The sequence below is a fragment of the Engystomops pustulosus genome, chromosome 4, assembly GCF_040894005.1.
Source record: "Engystomops pustulosus chromosome 4, aEngPut4.maternal, whole genome shotgun sequence".
Lineage (NCBI taxonomy): Eukaryota > Metazoa > Chordata > Amphibia > Anura > Leptodactylidae > Engystomops > Engystomops pustulosus.
Window position 1 is genome coordinate 35,674,808 of NC_092414.1, and position 19,185 is coordinate 35,693,992.

The following is a 19,185-nucleotide window of genomic DNA, read 5'->3' on the forward strand; positions in this document are numbered from 1 at the left end:
CCAGAAATCAAATATATAGAACGCTACTGTAGGCTTCAAGAAGCTGTTTGTATTCTCCTATGGCTATTTTCTAGCCAAGTATCAAAGGAAGCACACTACTATGCCAGATGAGATGACACTGAGTTATTGCCTAATAGAAATCCAACCCCTACTGAATTTTGCCACTTCGGCCTTTGCTATGGATATGTGCGCCACTAAGCGCAGAACACAGCGGTCGCAAGTCTCACTACAAATTGCTCAGAATTGGCAAGTACATGCACTGCAGAAACTACAGCCACCAGCAGATCAACCAGAAATCAAATATATAGAACGCTACTGTAGGCTTCAAGAAGCTGTTTGTATTCTCCTATGGCTATTTTCTAGCCAAGTATCAAAGGAAGCACACTACTATGCCAGATGAGATGACACTGAGTTATTGCCTAATAGAAATCCAACCCCTACTGAATTTTGCCACTTCGGCCTTTGCTATGGATATGTGCGCCACTAAGCGCAGAACACAGCGGTCGCAAGTCTCACTACAAATTGCTCAGAATTGGCAAGTACATGCACTGCAGAAACTACAGCCACCAGCAGATCAACCAGAAATCAAATATATAGAACGCTACTGTAGGCTTCAAGAAGCTGTTTGTATTCTCCTATGGCTATTTTCTAGCCAAGTATCAAAGGAAGCACACTACTATGCCAGATGAGATGACACTGAGTTATTGCCTAATAGAAATCCAACCCCTACTGAATTTTGCCACTTCGGCCTTTGCTATGGATATGTGCGCCACTAAGCGCAGAACACAGCGGTCGCAAGTCTCACTACAAATTGCTCAGAATTGGCAAGTACATGCACTGCAGAAACTACAGCCACCAGCAGATCAACCAGAAATCAAATATATAGAACGCTACTGTAGGCTTCAAGAAGCTGTTTGTATTCTCCTATGGCTATTTTCTAGCCAAGTATCAAAGGAAGCACACTACTATGCCAGATGAGATGACACTGAGTTATTGCCTAATAGAAATCCAACCCCTACTGAATTTTGCCACTTCGGCCTTTGCTATGGATATGTGCGCCACTAAGCGCAGAACACAGCGGTCGCAAGTCTCACTACAAATTGCTCAGAATTGGCAAGTACATGCACTGCAGAAACTACAGCCACCAGCAGATCAACCAGAAATCAAATATATAGAACGCTACTGTAGGCTTCAAGAAGCTGTTTGTATTCTCCTATGGCTATTTTCTAGCCAAGTATCAAAGGAAGCACACTACTATGCCAGATGAGATGACACTGAGTTATTGCCTAATAGAAATCCAACCCCTACTGAATTTTGCCACTTCGGCCTTTGCTATGGATATGTGCGCCACTAAGCGCAGAACACAGCGGTCGCAAGTCTCACTACAAATTGCTCAGAATTGGCAAGTACATGCACTGCAGAAACTACAGCCACCAGCAGATCAACCAGAAATCAAATATATAGAACGCTACTGTAGGCTTCAAGAAGCTGTTTGTATTCTCCTATGGCTATTTTCTAGCCAAGTATCAAAGGAAGCACACTACTATGCCAGATGAGATGACACTGAGTTATTGCCTAATAGAAATCCAACCCCTACTGAATTTTGCCACTTCGGCCTTTGCTATGGATATGTGCGCCACTAAGCGCAGAACACAGCGGTCGCAAGTCTCACTACAAATTGCTCAGAATTGGCAAGTACATGCACTGCAGAAACTACAGCCACCAGCAGATCAACCAGAAATCAAATATATAGAACGCTACTGTAGGCTTCAAGAAGCTGTTTGTATTCTCCTATGGCTATTTTCTAGCCAAGTATCAAAGGAAGCACACTACTATGCCAGATGAGATGACACTGAGTTATTGCCTAATAGAAATCCAACCCCTACTGAATTTTCCCACTTCGGTCTTTGCTATGGATATGTGTGCCACTAAGAGCTAAACACAACGGTAGCAAGTCCCCCTGCTAATTCCTCACAAAATGGTAAAAGATGCAAATTAAAATAAAAAAAGTAGAACGTTATTGTAGCCCTAAGAAGGGCTGTTGGGTTCTTTGAGAATCACTCCTGCCTAACAGTAAGCTAATAGAACACCCTAACGCTTTCCCTGACCAGCAGCAGCTCTCTCCCTAGCGGCATCCAGAGACAGAATGATCCGAGCAGCGCGGCCAGCGGCTAGTCTATCCCAGGGTCACCTGATCTGGCCAGCCAACCACTGCTATCGACGTGTAAGGGTACCACGTCATGCTGGGTGGAGTGCAGAGTCTCCTGGCTTGTGATTGGCTCTGTTTCTGGCCGCCAAAAAGCAAAACGGCGGGAGCTGCCATTTTCTCGAGCGGGCGAAGTATTCGTCCGAGTAACGAGCAGTTTCGAGTACCCTAATGCTCGACCGAGCATCAAGCTCGGACGAGCATGTTCGCTCATCTCTAATTACTAACCATTAGATGAACACTACATAAATAGGATAAGTTAATATGGACATGGAGGATACTCATATTCCTTTATGGAACATATAGATATGTAATAACACTACTTCAGTGTACATATGGATATGGAAGAATATCCCTCTAGTTCGATATAAATATAATAGGTATGATTTTTGTTAACATTGGATCAATTGTGGGTATTGACATATTTATGATTTCTATATAAAGTGAGTTATTTTTAATTTATTTTTTTTTTTCAATATAAGGGATGGAAACATATACCCTTCATTGAAGATAAATTTACCTTTCAAGATGTTAATCTTTCGAATTGATTGGCCAATAATGAACTAAATTCTTGTTTTTGTAGTAGTTTGAACAGGGACTAAGTTACTCCTGCTCACGCACTGCTTGTTTGAGAAGGTAGGGGTTAAACATTAAACATGGGGGTGTGTCTACAATATGGGGAAGAGGGTGTGAAGTCTTGAGGTATACTAGATTGGATAAAGCTGTGTAACAACAGATATTTTATTTTCCTCCTGGTAGAACATTCTTGTTAGTTTTTTATATATTAATATTGTATGTATACAAAATAGTTGCTAAATGGTCCGATGTATCTATTTTATAATAGAATGGAAGACAGTAATTGTGCTATGTGTAAGGTATAAAAAGATTGAGAGGTTACTAGCCAGCAACGCCCCGGAAGAAGCCGTGGTAGCGAAACCCTGGGTCGGGCGAACTAGCGAGTCTGGCGTCCACATGGTGGATTTTATATGCGCATGATTTTATTCTATTTTTAGCTGTACACTATTTGGCTACAGGATGCAAGAAAACGCAGCTTAAAACTGTCTGAATAGCGATCTATTCCCATCCAAATACCGTTTGTGTGGAAGTGTACTGAAGAATTTGGAACATAGTTGGGAAAGGAGTGAAATCGTCGATTTATCAAAGGATATATAAGAGGACACACAATGAGCTCCGGTCAGACAGTTTTATTTTTACTAATTGCCAGATGTGGGATCCATCTGTGACTGTTTGGCAGCTCCTATAGGGGATAGTGTGCATCACAAAAACACTTTTTCTTTTATGCAAGGGTTGAATTGTACACGGCATATCCTGGCCATTGGATACATCAGAAAGCCAGAGCCATACACTGCCAGCATATAATAAATCCATACATACAGAATACATGCCATTAAGTAGATCAATCCAAGCATCAAAAATGTGTATCATTACACTACAGGAACCTAAATTAGCGCCAAGTAGACAAGTAGATGCTGAAGCCTCCAGGTGTTACCTGTGCTTACAATGACCTACATATAAAGCTTACTAAACATTACTCATTTATTCTAGTTCTGCCTATAAATATTGGCCCCTACAACCAAAACATTTACTATAAACATGTCTTATTTAGGGCTCATTCAGAGAGGCTCATTTTTGACATCAGTATGCTATCCGTTTAGCATACTGACCCATTGATTTCCATTGTTTTGGCAGATTGCATGCTGAACCATTTTTTTCACAACTTTTTTCCTGACGTGCAGAGCACGGACGTACATAGAAGCTAATGGACATCTCAACTGCTGCTAGGCAACCAATTTGGCAGGGCAGAGAATACATAAGTAAATCATTTGTTATTTTTTTTGCGGATGTGACGTAACTGATGTGAGAAAAACATGCAAATACAATACGGACCGCACAAAGATACCAAACATCCGCGTTTTTCCGCACACACAATTGACATGTCGGTCTGAAAGAGCCATAAACATGAATTCAATTTTGAATATTGTGACATTGTGACATTGAGTACAAACTTGAATTCTAGTAGCAATTCATAATGCAGCCATAGGCGTCCACAAATATAGCCAGCCGTAATCTGAACGCAGTGTTACTTCCGTGCCACTGTTTATTGACATGGGACACGGACCAGAGAGCTGGCAGCACGGGACGCCAGGAGGGAACGCAGAGGTAAGCAAATGTTAATTTTTTTTTAACCAGCCCCCTCCCGGCCACCAATAGGGTTTTTTATGCTGTCGAACAACCCCATTAATCCCCTCATGTCTTAACACAACATCACATGGGCAGCTAGAGACAATACAATTTCAGTCTTTATTATTCTAGATAATCTATGAGACTATGAGAAAAATTCAGAGGCTGACATGAGACATCTTCCCATTAGCACAGTAATTAATGCGAGAAGGGTCAACATCAGCTATCGGACCATGAGCGTTAAGTCACTGCGCTCAGTGTCCGATATATTGGATGCAGAGCGCTAACAGGTTATATAGCGCCATCAAATTCCATAGCGCTTTACAACTATGGGAAAAAATTGTGTAATTTTAATTCACTGTGTAGAAGTATTATTTTATTTGCTTTTGTAAAATTACAATTCTCTTACTGCCCCTTGCAAATCAGAATGTTACAGTAGGTGGTTCTGTAGAAGATATTGGATTAGGCTGCAGCATCTGGACAATTTACATTGTATGCATTTACTGTACAAGTGACTTTCATCACATGTAAATATACCACAAATACTTTCTATATATCTACACCCACACACAAGAAGATGTACTCACCCGCTTGGTCCGGGTCTCTGAGCCTGGGAGAAGCGCCAGTCAGCATTAGGTTGTGCCTGCTGGAAGAAAAACAGAAAAGTGCTTGTAATTGCTACAAACTAACATTGTAAGGAGATAGCAGAATAAGACATACACATTTTCATTTCATCTTCACTTGTCGCCTAGTCTGAAGGAAAGAAAAATATTATTGTTAGGAAAACAATAGCACATTCTGTACAGCAGTGTTTCCTTGAGGTGCCATAAACATGAGAATACAATGTTACAATTCACCATGAAAAAGTTCCAAACAAAAAAGAATATTTCCACAAAAATATTTTCTTGCAAGAGATAGTAGAACATACAATGAATAAATATTGCAGCATAAATCAGTATAAAACATATCTCAGTATAAAACAATATCTCAGAAATAAACCTAGTGTTCCCATCAACAGTGTGATCTGAAGAGGTTTCCTGGAATTAGATATTGCTGGTCTACTATCAGGATAGGCCATGAATATTTAAAGAACATCTACCACCAGGATGAAGGATTGTACACCCAGCACACTGACCTACTGGTGTTTGCCCTACTCATCTTTTAGCTTTGTTTGACATTGTTTTGACAAAAAAAGGTTTTAAAAAGTATGCAAATGAACCTGAGGGACCCTAGGTTCCATATGTGTCAATGGCAACTGGAGCTCTCAGGCAATAAAACCTTTATTTCTTAAAAACAATGTCCTAAGAAGCTAAAAGAATAGTAGTTCCTGCCAGAGGGGGCAAACACCACTATGTCAGTGTGCTGGATGTACAATCCTTCATCCTGGTGGCAGATGTTCTTTAATATGACCACCCTCATCCTCCACCAATTGCAGAGGTGCTCCAACATGCAATAGGTTCCTATCAAAAAAATGTTTTAGTGGTTAGGCTTGTATTGCAGCTCAGTCTAAGGCATTTTAAAAAGACCAAGCTACAGAAAGGGTGTAATATTGGGCACCTATAGAATACCGGAAAAAAAAAACTGGTGTTATACACATCCTTACATGCATTAAACGATGATAAGATGTAAGATCTTAATGACATGGCTTAATATACATAAGGGTCTATGAATTATATATATATATATATATATATATATATATATATACACCGTACATATAAAAAATTTACTGTGCACGATTCCTGGTTTACCAAGAAAAGCTCACATTTGGCTTATGCATTAGACTAGTTTCCTGGTTTCCTGGCAGTCATGCCAACTTTTTACATGTGTTCCACTTAGAAATGACTTCTTTCTTAAGGTAAAGGGGGTCCTGAGAGAATTGTAGTAAGATGCCTATGAGGAATACCCTCATTAAAAATAAACATGCAATGATGGCAGTCTCCCAGCTGGACAGACACCAGCTGAGATCCCGTGCAGGGATATACATTTCCTGTTATAGGAGCGTACAATGTGAGTATGGCATAAGCTACAGCAAGGCTTTCATACAGTAACTAGCAATAATAGCAATACTCAGCAATCTGCAAATATTACAAAAAAATTTGAATATGTTCATAATGATTACATAAGACTTTTACCCGTTTGGAATTCAGAAGGAAATATTCAATGTTCTGAATTACAAAAGAAGACTTTTAGTGTTCTGGATTAAAAAACAAAACGTAAAGGCCTATAGAAGACTTTTGGTTTTCTAGATAATGTAAAAAATATATTCACAGAATAATTGTTATCGTCTAGATCACAGTAGAAGATTTTTAAGATTTCTATAAGAGATTTTAGCTGTCAACCAGGGTGCAAAACCAACAAAAAGCACAGAATAGTACTGTTTGTGTATTAAGGGTTTATTCTTTACTAGTCTATGGGGCACATGTATCATAGTTTTTCGGCTGCCACTTTTCAAGTTTCCTGAAGTTGGCCTACTTAATCATTAGAATGTATCTTAGGTTTTTCCCTTTGTGATAAAGGTGATAAGTTGACTGTTTTGTCTCACTTTTGCAACTTTTTGTGGTGTACAACTTGTTACTCCCAAATAGAAGCTCCCAAAAATAAGCCTGGGTCTAGCATGCTCTGTTTTGGGACTTATGAGTTGCCAGAATGGGACAATTTCAGAGCCCAAAAGTCTCACAAGTTGAACAAACATCTGATCCGTCACACTGCATTAAATCCTTGAGGCAGCTAACTTTGGTAAACTGCTTGATTCTGCACCTAAAAAGTCTCAAACTGCGAAAAGTCACAACAAAAAGTCACACACACAGAAAAGGAAGCAATAGGAAAGATACATGTCCCCCTATGTGTATAGAATATGTTCATGATGACTGGTAGTAATCCCCTCCCAGAACTCCATTAGTGACTTCTCCATGACCTTCTCCAGGCACTTCATGGACCTCAGCTGGTCCAATTTTTGGCTCATTAATAAAATCTGGTAAATGGATTTTGACTCACATCCAGAAAAAACAACAGCACCATATGGGTAATGACCACCTTGTATTTATAATACAATACTATGGAGAAATCTCATGCCTAATTTATAGTAAAAGGAAACCATAAGCTTCATGTTGTTTCGAGGCCGGTTACAACAAAACAAAAGAACTTTGGAGAAGACAAAGACATCATTTCACATCTGGAAGTAATGGCTTACTGCAGTGCTACTTCCTCTAATCAATAATTTGAGGCTTTGAGGCTACATTTTAATAGTCAGCGCCATGGTTCTCTTACACCTTGGGGTCAGTAGGTGTTGGTCAGAAGCCACCATACGTACCTTTAAATTGCAAACATCTGTCCAGATACAAAGTAATGGACATTTCTTCTTCTCATTCAAACAAATCCCATCCTTGCCTTTTTATAACCTTATATAAATCACCACAACCACTTTTATCCCTGATGACTAACAAAAGACGAGTTAAATCAAATAGGTTCTGTGTTCACAGATTGCATATCCCATAGATGTAGTTTAAAGTGAGACTTCAGAGACTTTGGAAAATTTGCTTAATCAATTACACGCGGCGGTGGAAAAACAAATGATATCACATCATCAGTAACTCAGTCGTGTTATGCTAGGTCTGTATAAATAACCATTTGATGAATTAGGGACTGACAGATCTCTATGGGCCAAGGAAGAGGTAATGTAGAGGGTAGGATTTAAAGAGTCACAGAAAGTGATCCATTACTTATGTTCTTGGTAGACATGATTTGCAGTGCACACTCCACCCAGTGTGGTATTTCTTAATTTCACAGTTTTAAAATTACCTTCATGTTTGCATTAGGCTCTCATGAGACACCTACATCAGTGGGTGTCTTGGCACCGCGGCCAACACTAGTGAGAGATTTAAAGAAGACTACAGTTTACATGCACAAAGACCATAGATCAGTTCGGATTTAGTGGACACTATGGGGCAGATTTATCAAGCAGTCTGCAAGTCAGAATATTTCTAGTTGCCCATGGCAACCAATCACAGCTTCCCTTTAAAATATTCATGAGCACTGGTAAAATGAAAGCTGAGCTGTGATTGGTTGCCATGGGCAACTAGAAATATTCTGACTTTCAGACACTTGATAAATCTGCCCCTATATTTTATTCAAAGTTATAGCTGAGGAACTAGTTGCCAGTCGTATGTAATTTTTAACAATGGTTTTCAATGGCAATTGCAATTTATGAGGTCATGTATACAAGCATTGTTTGGAGATGTGATCTAGCTGTTTTGTTTGTAGTTGTATGTAGCCATGTATTTCTATGACCACGTGCCCATGGCCAAGTTTCGCATGATGTTCTGCGCTAGTTGTTCCAAGATGCAAATCTCAGGGCATGGACTACCCTTGCCTGAGTCTTCTTGTATTGCCATTGGTGCATGATGAGAGTTCATACACTGATGACACGTAAACTGCAAAAAAACGGACTACAAGCCTGTCGTTTGTGTGCTGAGACCATACAACATACAATTCAAGCATTGCCCTTTTTCCTAAATGTTTCCTTTCCTTGGCTGCAATGCTAAGAAATCAGTTTGTAAACTTATATGCAACTCATCTGATGTGGGTCCAATTTCACTACTTGAGTCTAATGAAGCCCTGCATATTACTTACATTGCTCTGCCTCGTAGTTCCTGATTGACAAGTCTCAGTGTGACAGAACTGCTGCTATGTGGAACACTGCGATAGAGCTCTGTTACATCATTTCCTCAAGCTTGAGCTCACATCACAGCTACGAGGGCCACATACAGAAAAATAGGGGGGATTTATCGTATGCCGGCGCTCATGCAACATGGCGTATGATAAGGGCCATGTTCCTTTCTGCTGTGAGATATATCAAGAGGGTTAGACCTCCTGATGTGCCCATCGGGCTGCTGCACCACTGGGCAAAACGGTACACAGGAACGGGGCACCGTGGGGCACTGTGAAAGAGCACAGGAACGGGGCAGTAACTCCCTCTGCCAGCCAATTCCGCTGGGGGCCATGTCCCTCTACGCACCCTCCATACCCTCATGACGTGCAGGTGGCGTAGTTGCAAAGTAATCACAATCTCTTGCTCTACTCAAGAAATTGTTATTATTTCGGTGCCTCTGTTCCTGAAAACTGGAACAGAACCACGGATAAATGTCCAATGATGATCCAAGACATAGGCTAAAGAACACATGTATATAATGAGTAGTATAACTGAATGTAATCCATTGTGTGTACTATACAATACAGGTCACAGGGATATGAACGCTGCCCAAAACTCAGCCACTTACAATAGATACTTTTTTCTCTTTGTTTGTTTGCACACAGCATTCAGTGGATGTTACAGAAATGTGAATGTTGGACAAAGGACAAAGGACTTCAATTCAATGTCTCCAGTTCATTACATTGAACACTTAATTTCCTATAACTCCTATAAGTATAAAAGTATAATATATGTGATTGCTGATTAAGCCTGTGCCCACAGAACTGTCAGGAATGAAACAAAACTAACATCATAAAAGATGTGTTAGATATAGTTAGTGCCTACAGAAACAGCCGTCTCATTTACACATCAATACAATCCTCGCCGGTTACTGTAGAAACCTGAGGTGGCACAGGGCACCGAGGAAAGGCCTAAGAGACCCTGGCATAAAGCTTTCTTCCTGCGCTCATCAAAAATAAATGTACAATCACGGAAAGACTTTTCTAGAACAACCTTGCCCTAGATTGTTATAGCTCATTTTTACTGAACTACTTAATAGAAATGAGAATTATCCACTGCAAATGGTTCAATGTAGCAGAGTGGAGGCTGTTATTGAGGTGGATAATACACACCAAGATATAATAATAATTATAATAATAATAATATATCTCCAATTATTTATGTATACAAACGTGAATAGGTTAGTAATATGACAGATAAGGTAACGTCAATGGGGGTGCACTTTATTTACCCTATACTGGTGTTTCAGCTCTCCTTCACAAAACCTTTCTCATATATATTTTTAGCGGATTGAAACTGGCACAAGCGTTAGCGGAATTGACCATCAAAGTCCATCATGATAAACCAGGGACACTTAAACGTAGATCCAGGCACCGTGTCTCTTCTTACATTTGTTATCAATGGCCTTTTAAAATCAACTTTTCAAATTTTGCTAATAAGCCAAAGGACTTTTCAGGGGTGTGACCAAAGCCCCTCCATGATGTAGCTTCACAGGCTTTGCTGGAGCACTTACCCCTTCCACTGTGTGAGATTACATCAGGCAGAGGGAGGGAGAAAGTGCTGAGGGAGCAGAGTGGAGGGAAGACCGTATAACAGCCTGTGAAGCCGCAGCATGAATGGCCTCTGGTACCTCCCCGCAGAGCCCTTCAGGCTCATTAACATCATTTTACACATTGATTTTAGAAGGAAGGAGGCCATAGATAACAAATATAAATATATTAGCTTTAAAGGAACCACTTCTGTTTACATCAAAGCATTTGTTAATTCTGGCTCAGCAGAAATATTATCTGGTTCATTTGGGCCTTTACAAACACCCATTTGTTGTGGATCTTTCCTTTTGCTATTCTGGTTTGGATTCAACTCACTTTCTCTCTTTAAAATATATATATTTATATATGTTATATTTATTTGTCTATCTATGTATGTTATATCTGTCTAAATCTATCTTCTTTAACTTTCTAGCACTCTCTCTCTCTCTCTCTCTCTCTCTCTCTCTCTCTATATATATATATATATATATATATATATATATATATATATATATCAGCCTATATTACATCTATCTGTAACGTATATTTATCCACATTTAGAAAAGGAAACTAATAACCCTCCAAATGGATGTCTATGAATGACAAGTCTACATATATTGATGATATACTTCAGTTTTACTGTATATTTCTTAGTAATAAGAATTTAGTGCTGAGGAGTAAGCTGACCCATACATTATTGGCCACAAGCTTTTACAACACTGATTTATTGATTGACTTTGCTTCTTCAAAGGCAAACTGCATTATTTATCACTAGGTTAGGCGGACATTATTCATATCCCTGACACTGACAAATGACTGAACTGATAAATGACAGACATGACATCAGTCTATCCATATTAGTGATTAGAGTAAATGCACTAGTGGGTAAAATAGTGGTAAAATAGAATGTCTCCCTTTAATGAAAATTAGAATATACAGATTCTCTATAGAAATTAAAGGGATGTTATAGAGAAATGTCCTCTTCCTGCTAGAGCGGAGATACTGTCATATATTACACAGCACTTCATTCATTGCTTCAGTTCTGAAAAGTTTTGGAAATCCCTAGAATAGAATATTTGTAATGAATTATACCAGCAGTTTTTGCTTGATTTAGCCCTATAAGATGTATACTTTCAATTTTAAAACCCATTATGAAGTCATGGATTAAAGGGGTCGTTTCTGACAGTCAACCACCCAGCTACACATTGTAAAGAAATGTAGCATTACATGGTGACCATCGAGATACATTATTTCCCTAAAGCGTTAGCTGATGATAATTAGTGGTTTTCCACTTCTTTAAATCTCTCCTACTGTCTATACCTCCTAATATGACATGTGGAAATACAATATAGGGCACATGCCCATTTAATATGTAATGGGACCTATGGAGTTAAATGCTAGCAGATTTCACAGTCTATTAGTAAAGTCTGCTGAGAAGATTGGGCTGTATCTCCCCTCCTCCACCATTCATCCCCATTAAAACAAATGGCTACACATCCATATAACAATGGAACAAATGACCAGAGGATTCCCATAATTAACAGATGGAGATGATACATGACGTAGGGAGTAAACCATGTTGAAATCCACAATCTGGAGGATTCTAATTGCAGAACAAATCCACATTTCACAATCCCCGCCGGGTTCCTTTTTTCTAAATTCTCCATTACGCAATCAAATCTATAAAATACACAATTCCTAACAAAAAGCAGCCCGAGCTATTATCTTTATAAGCCGAATGTGCACAAAGCTCAGCTTCAACAAAGAAAGGATGTGGAAATGGATAGATACATATATCAACTCCTAAAATGTTCCTAATAGGATTGCTATGAAAGTCAGCCAAAGTTTAGGGTCACTGGAAGAGGATGCAATATCTTTCAAGCCATTGCTTAATAGTCCAGGAATGCAACCAGAACAAAGAAATATACTGTCGAGCATCTTGTTGTGTGGTTGTTTTTCTGTAGAAGGAACTGGTGCACTTCACAAATTAAAAGAACTTTATGGGGCTCATTAACTAAGGGTCCACGGAGCGCACCCTTAGTTGGTTTTCCTGATGATTTCCGTGTTGCGCGGCATTTAACAGGGGTTTTTGGCACCTGTGATCAGATTTTGGCGCATCGGCGTTGGCTTTCACATGGCACAAATTGGGGGGCGGGCCGTCGGGATTTAACATTGCAAATTATGTCGTAAGACATGCACTCGCATACATTGGAAGGTAGAAGGTGAACTCAGCGGGGAAGCGACAGATGCAGGATCTTGGGCGCATAATGTTTTTGAATCGTGGTAGACTTCATCTTCGTCGGACCCCTATGTGTTAACACTGAAGCAACATCTCAAGACATCAGCCAGGAAGGTGAAGCTTGTATAAAGATTGGTCTTCCAAATGACCCCAAACTACTGCCAAACTGGTTACAAAGTGACTTATGGATAAGTCTATGTTTTGGAATGACCATGACAAAGCCCTGATCTCAATCATATTAAGAATTTATGGGCAAAGCTGCAAACGCGGGTACAAGCAAAGTGACCTACATACATGACTCAGTTACACCAGTTCTGTCAGGTGGAATGGGCCCATAGTCTTACCAACTATTGTGAGAAGCTCGTAGATGGATATCCAAAATGTTTGAGCCAAGTCATACAGATTAAGGCTAATGGTACCAAATACTAACCAAATATATATGTTAACGTTCGATTTTTGCAGAAAGTAATACAGTGCTGTAACAAATTCTCTTTCATTATTTTGGCATTTGGAAAATATAAATAATTTTGGTAAACTTAATTGACCTAAACGCTAAAGGTTTACTCTAGTTCTTGTCAGATAGTGGAAAAAACATGCATATGTGTCATATGCAGTAAGTAGACTATGAGATCAAAAACTCTCTTCAAATTTAGATCACCCATTTCTTGAGGTTCTAAAAATTAGACTGAATGAGGATCAACAGTCATGGTAATATATGGTATAATACCATATATATATATATATATATATATATATATATATATATATATATATATGTACATAGTAATATTACTACAGAGCATAGAAGGCATCTCCACCGCTTGCAGGGAATGGTAGCATCTACCAGAACAGTAATTCTAGATGTTTAATGTTCTATTAATGCCGTGTCAGATGAGTCTTCTTACTACTGTCCTTCAGGTATCGCTGGGTGAATTCACTACATGGTTAACAAAGCTTTAAAATGATCATCCACACCATTGATTTTTGTTCCTGATGAGTCATTGAAAACAAATATAGCTCCTCTGCGGGCGATTCACTCAGATCAAGACTTTGATGCTACCAACAGAGGCAGATGTCTATATATACTCTTGATACACTGTAAAGAAACAGCAGAGAACCATTACAGGCGGTCCCCTACTTAAGAACACTCGACTTACATACGACCTCTAGTTACAACCTCTGGATATTGGTAATTTATTGTACTTTAGTCCTAGGCTACAATAAACAGCTGTAACAGTTATCACAGGTGTCTGTAATGAAGCTCTATTGTTAATCTTGATTCTTATGACAACCCAACATTTTTAAAATCCAATTGTCACAGAGACTAAAACAGTTCTGGCTGGGATTACAATGATAAACTATACAGTTCCGACTTACATACAAATTCAAATAAGAACAAACTTACAGACCCTATCTTGTATGTAACCCGGGGACTACCTGTACATAAAAGTATAACATGCATGCAACATCTACTGCTGAAAACCACTGCAGCCAATCAGATGTCTGCATTCATCTACCCATTATATTTTAGGCAGTAATCCCATTCTATAATTGGTTGCTAGTATTATTTCTTGAAAATAACCTACAATGGTCACAGTTATTGGGATTCTTTGATAGAATATAGCTGCAATTTATTTTTCTTTAAAGTTGATGACACTATACACATAGAACAATAAATAAGAACACAAAATATATAATACTATACACATATAACACTAAATACAAAAATCATTTTGCAATAAGATTTCTTATTAGGAATTCATAGTGCACGTCCTTATTGATCTATTAGTCAGCACAGAGAACATCTTACTGGAGGACTCCATGTAATACTCTATTTGGCCTGTGGGGGTGCTAGAGAAAAAGTAGTACACCTGCTACCAGGTTCCACCACAGATCAAATCTGATCTTTGTAATCAGCTTTTCCTCAAAGCCATCTCGCCAAGGAACAATCCAAACCTGACGGACCCTTTAACTGTGAAAGTGCCTGAAACTGATATTTATGTGCACAAGAGGACATGTAAATATAAATGTGTTTAGCTATGAAAGTGGCCGGGCAAGACTAAACATGAACAAGTCACCACATGTGAAACACAAGATCCGAAATAGACCAACCCTCTGGAAACTTGCCAGTGAGATTTGTACATGCTCAGGGAAGGAGACTATTAGGTATCACAAACAATACTCTAGTATAAAACTGAACATTTTAATAATCTCTAACACGTTCAACTGATTTCCTGATTTTTATCTTATCATATCCCATGTTCTACTACATTCACATCCGAAGATTAATAAAAATTTATTTTGGGTAACACTCGGAATTCTTAACCAATTAAAATTCTGCCTAAAATCATAAACTCTTAGAGTTTAGCAATGGTAACCACTAAATGTGATAACAGGAAGATGCAGAATTTAACCTTCTGTATAAATACAGGTGGTCCCTACTTACAGACGACCCATGGTTACAAACGGACCTCTGGGTGTTGGTAATTTACTGTACTTTAGCCTTACACTACAATAAAGAGCTATAATAGTTATTGAAGGTATCTGTAATGAAGCTTTATTGTTAATCCCGGTTCTAATGACAATTCAATAATCTATACAGTGTCGACTTACATACAAATTCAACTTAAGAACAAACCTACAGAACCTATCCTCTACGTAACCCCCTTGAGGAAGCGATGGCGCAACGTACTTCAGGGTGCTGTGGTGGTGGTCTGGGGCTTGATAACTGCTTGTAAGGTACTAGGTATCATGTAACACCCGGTTGGGTAAAATTATTACTTGTACTTATTGCACAGCCCTATGTTGTATTTAACCTGGACGTCTACAGTGATGGTACATGTATATTATGGATTGACTACCACCATCTTTGTCTGTTTTTGTGGATTTTAACGTGTGTTTTAATGTTTTTTTGATTGCCTTGGTGTGTACAAATAAAGATTTGCAATATTTTATTGATACTGGTAATATGATTTATGAGCTATACCTTTTTGGTCCTATATACTATTGTTGGTACTCATCTTTTGGTTAGTATTGGGATTGTATACAGTGGAAGTGGGTGTTGCTGTTGGTATTTACTATCTTGTACGTAACCCGGGGTCTGCCTGTATAACAGTTTGCTATTTTACCAACTTTGGGGATTTTATGACATGCCCTATGTTCCTATAAACAGTTTAGTAGGGATCTCAGGAGCAACTGAGACCACATTGCACCTGTCACTGGAGAATGACCACAACCTTTATAAAACCAACTAGTCCTAGTTTCTAATTTCAGCAAAAAATAACCTAAAAATCACAGACACAGAATAGGGATATTTCAGGGCACGGTGCCATATGCTGCAATCTCCTGGACTAATGACAGAAGTGCTCCAACCTAATTTCTAGATGGGCTCAGAATAGCTGTTCATTAAGAACACAGACACCAGGGACTGTACTGACAATGCGGAGATCATTGTCCCTATTTATAGCACGCACCTGCGTTCAGTCCGGCATGTCAATACTGCAATAAAATAGGGCGCACACATCGGATATCTTCCAAGCTCACACACTGCCCATATAAAGCGATGATGTATATCACTGCAATCAGACTTATTAGTGTTACATCTCGTATTATTGATCTAAAGTCTCTTAAGCATCATCATTGACTAGAATAATCTATATAACCAAGCATACTTGATACTAGAGATGGCCTTACACATACATTTCTCATGGACTTGCTGAGAATGTAATGTATATTATGGTCTCCCAACTCCCCTGATGAAATGCCGTAAGATAAGAACACCCTGAAAACAAATGCATTTGCTGTTGAGCCGTGCATGGGGTTACAGGAGGAATAACAGGTTGGGAATTTGTAATGTGTATGGTCAGCCTAATATAGTAATAGTTTCTGCAGGATTATGTATATGGATTAGAAGATAGAACAATAGTAGAGTAATTATATACTGTTCTGAATATCACAATGCATAGCTATGGCTGCATTCACATATGCCTTGCCATGTTGTCAGTTTTCCTCCGATGCTGTGCACAAATCCAGGGGGACATTGGAACCAGAAAGAATCCCATAATTTTTTTATGTGACAATTTCTGCCATCTCCAATTGTTTCGACATTTCGATTTCATGTATTTCTTTGCCATTTGCTGTTGTACTCTATGGGCCACATTTATCAAAACAGTGGGGCACATTCACTTCCCCGTCCGGAGGAGTTCCCAAAAAAAAGGACCAAAGGGGGTGCATTACATACAACGACACAAAAGAGAGGATCCCTATCACCCTGCTTGAGACCTAAAATACAGTTTAGGCCTTCACAGAATCATTTGTCCATAGTGTCCTCCAAAATAGGCTTCTCACTCGGCTCCCCATGCAGTTTTTAAGTAAAGCTACAGACCTGTACAGACCTGGGATAATGCCAACTCTTCTAGAAATCCAGGTGTTCTCCTTCTTTTCCAGGAGTTTCTGGGACATTCTAGTGGAGTTGGCAAATATTTGTAAACCGTACAGGTTATAGCCGCAAGCGGTTACTGACATATACACAAAGTCAAATTAAAGGGATTTTCCAAGGTCTCAATTCATAAAAAAATCCCTTGCACTGTGACCACAATGCTAAGCTAAAAACCTAGACTGGATGTCAACATAGCAAGATCCTGACAGCCATGATGGTTTATCACAGGATAAGCAGCACAGTCCAATCAAAGCTTTTTATACCTATTTGTCTAAAAAAAAATCACCATTGTGTATTGAGGTTTTCTAATTTTTTGACTATTTGATTTTTTGGGGTTAAGAGGAAAAATGCACAGTTACAACTTTCCAGAAACTTGTCCTCCCTTTTATTTACAGGACACCAAGATCAGAATGACTATCATTGTCTGGAAGGTTGTGCTGTTTACTTAAGCGTGCAACTAAGAAGTCATTTGTATCTGGACCCGATCCAAGAAGATTTGCATCAGGATGGTAATGAGGCTGGTTTACTTATCAGTAAACCAGCCTCATTACCATCCTGATGCAAATCTTCTTGGATCGGGTCCAGATACATGGTGAATCGGGTCCAGATACATGGTGAATGGTGAGCGAGGCTGCGGTATATCCCTGCCATGTCCCATCTGTGTTATAGATGCGTATCATTGCTTACACAGAGGTCTAACTTGGTCACACATAATTCCAGATACACAACACATATGTATGTATACAACACACAACCCTGAAGCTACTGCACATAGTTCATCGACCGACCCCCTACAGAGAAAACCTCTACATCCAGGAAAAGCTCCGGAAATCATCACGATACTTTCCCTGACGCCAAAGAACATAAGCATCAGAACAGATGTATACATTTCTTTTAGATGTGGAGTTCATCAAGGGGTGTGATATCTTTACTGTTGTAATATATATGTAAAAACCTGTACATCATCCTGGCATCATTATAGCAATTTGAAGGAGTGCAGAAGTTCAAGAGTCTTAGTGGGGAGATAAGTTGTATCTTTCCCATATAAGAAGACTAGTACTATAAACAATTAGTAGTGGATTATAATATAGGTGGTTTGGGCGGCATCCCAGGGCCCAAGCCTTCTAGGGGGCCAATGGCAACCCAAACTAATCACCAAATTTTATACCGAGAAGGACCATCACCCATTAAATTCTCATACATCTGTTCCTGGCTATAATATTTATAATATATTCATAAAGATGCACTATGCATGGAGCTGTATGCATCGTGCATTAGCTGTAGCGTAGTATTCCACCAGCAGAATTGCACTCTGCACATCGCTGGGGTGCCAGATGTCATATGCCCTTCAATCACGTATCAATAATCAATCCTATGAATGGGTCTTAGGTGTGGGCCGCAAAACCCTTTGAAAGTTAGAGGGGTACATGTAGGTTTATCCATGTGTGCCTGTAAGCTATTTCCTACGCAGTTGTCTAAATGGTACAAGTCTTAACTTTCACACCAGGAATCGGATGATAACTCAAGGAAAACTTCAGAAAACTCAATCATGGCAAACTGTGAAAGGAAATGGTCTTAGGCGTAAAAAAACAGTCGCTCAAAAGCACGTGGGCCAAGAAAACATAGAAGAGAAAGGCAAAAATTGTATCCATGTGCCCCATAGAGTCAATGCAGTCACAGAGGTGCAGATTGTGATTGGAAGTGACCTGCTTGAATGGGATGTCACAGCCTAGAGCAAAGATAACTGTAGGAATCCACTGGAAATGGTGTGGGGGACTAATTTATTTTAATAATACCTCTAATTTACCTTAAAGAATAAACAAAATGAGGACAACCCCTTTAATACCAATAATCAAGCGC

At 39.2% G+C, this 19,185-nt stretch overlaps 1 protein-coding gene and 1 long non-coding RNA gene across 51 annotated transcripts in view; one reads left to right on the plus strand and one right to left on the minus strand.

Moving 5' to 3' along the window:
- Positions 1-19,185, plus strand: part of LOC140126348 (uncharacterized) — a 193,843-nt gene that overhangs the window by 173,767 nt on the left and 891 nt on the right. The window lies entirely within an intron of this gene.
- The window catches only part of LOC140126346 (protocadherin gamma-C5-like), a 431,655-nt gene that overhangs the window by 27,574 nt on the left and 384,896 nt on the right, over positions 1-19,185 (minus strand). For 38 of the 50 annotated variants that reach the window (XM_072145710.1, XM_072145712.1, XM_072145715.1 and 35 more), the window contains exon 2: positions 4,996-5,054. In XM_072145710.1, coding sequence (XP_072001811.1) covers positions 4,996-5,054 — 59 coding nt within the window. The remainder of the gene's footprint in view (positions 1-4,995; positions 5,055-19,185) is intronic. The other 12 variants (XM_072145716.1, XM_072145711.1, XM_072145692.1 and 9 more) reach the window with 1 other exon arrangement.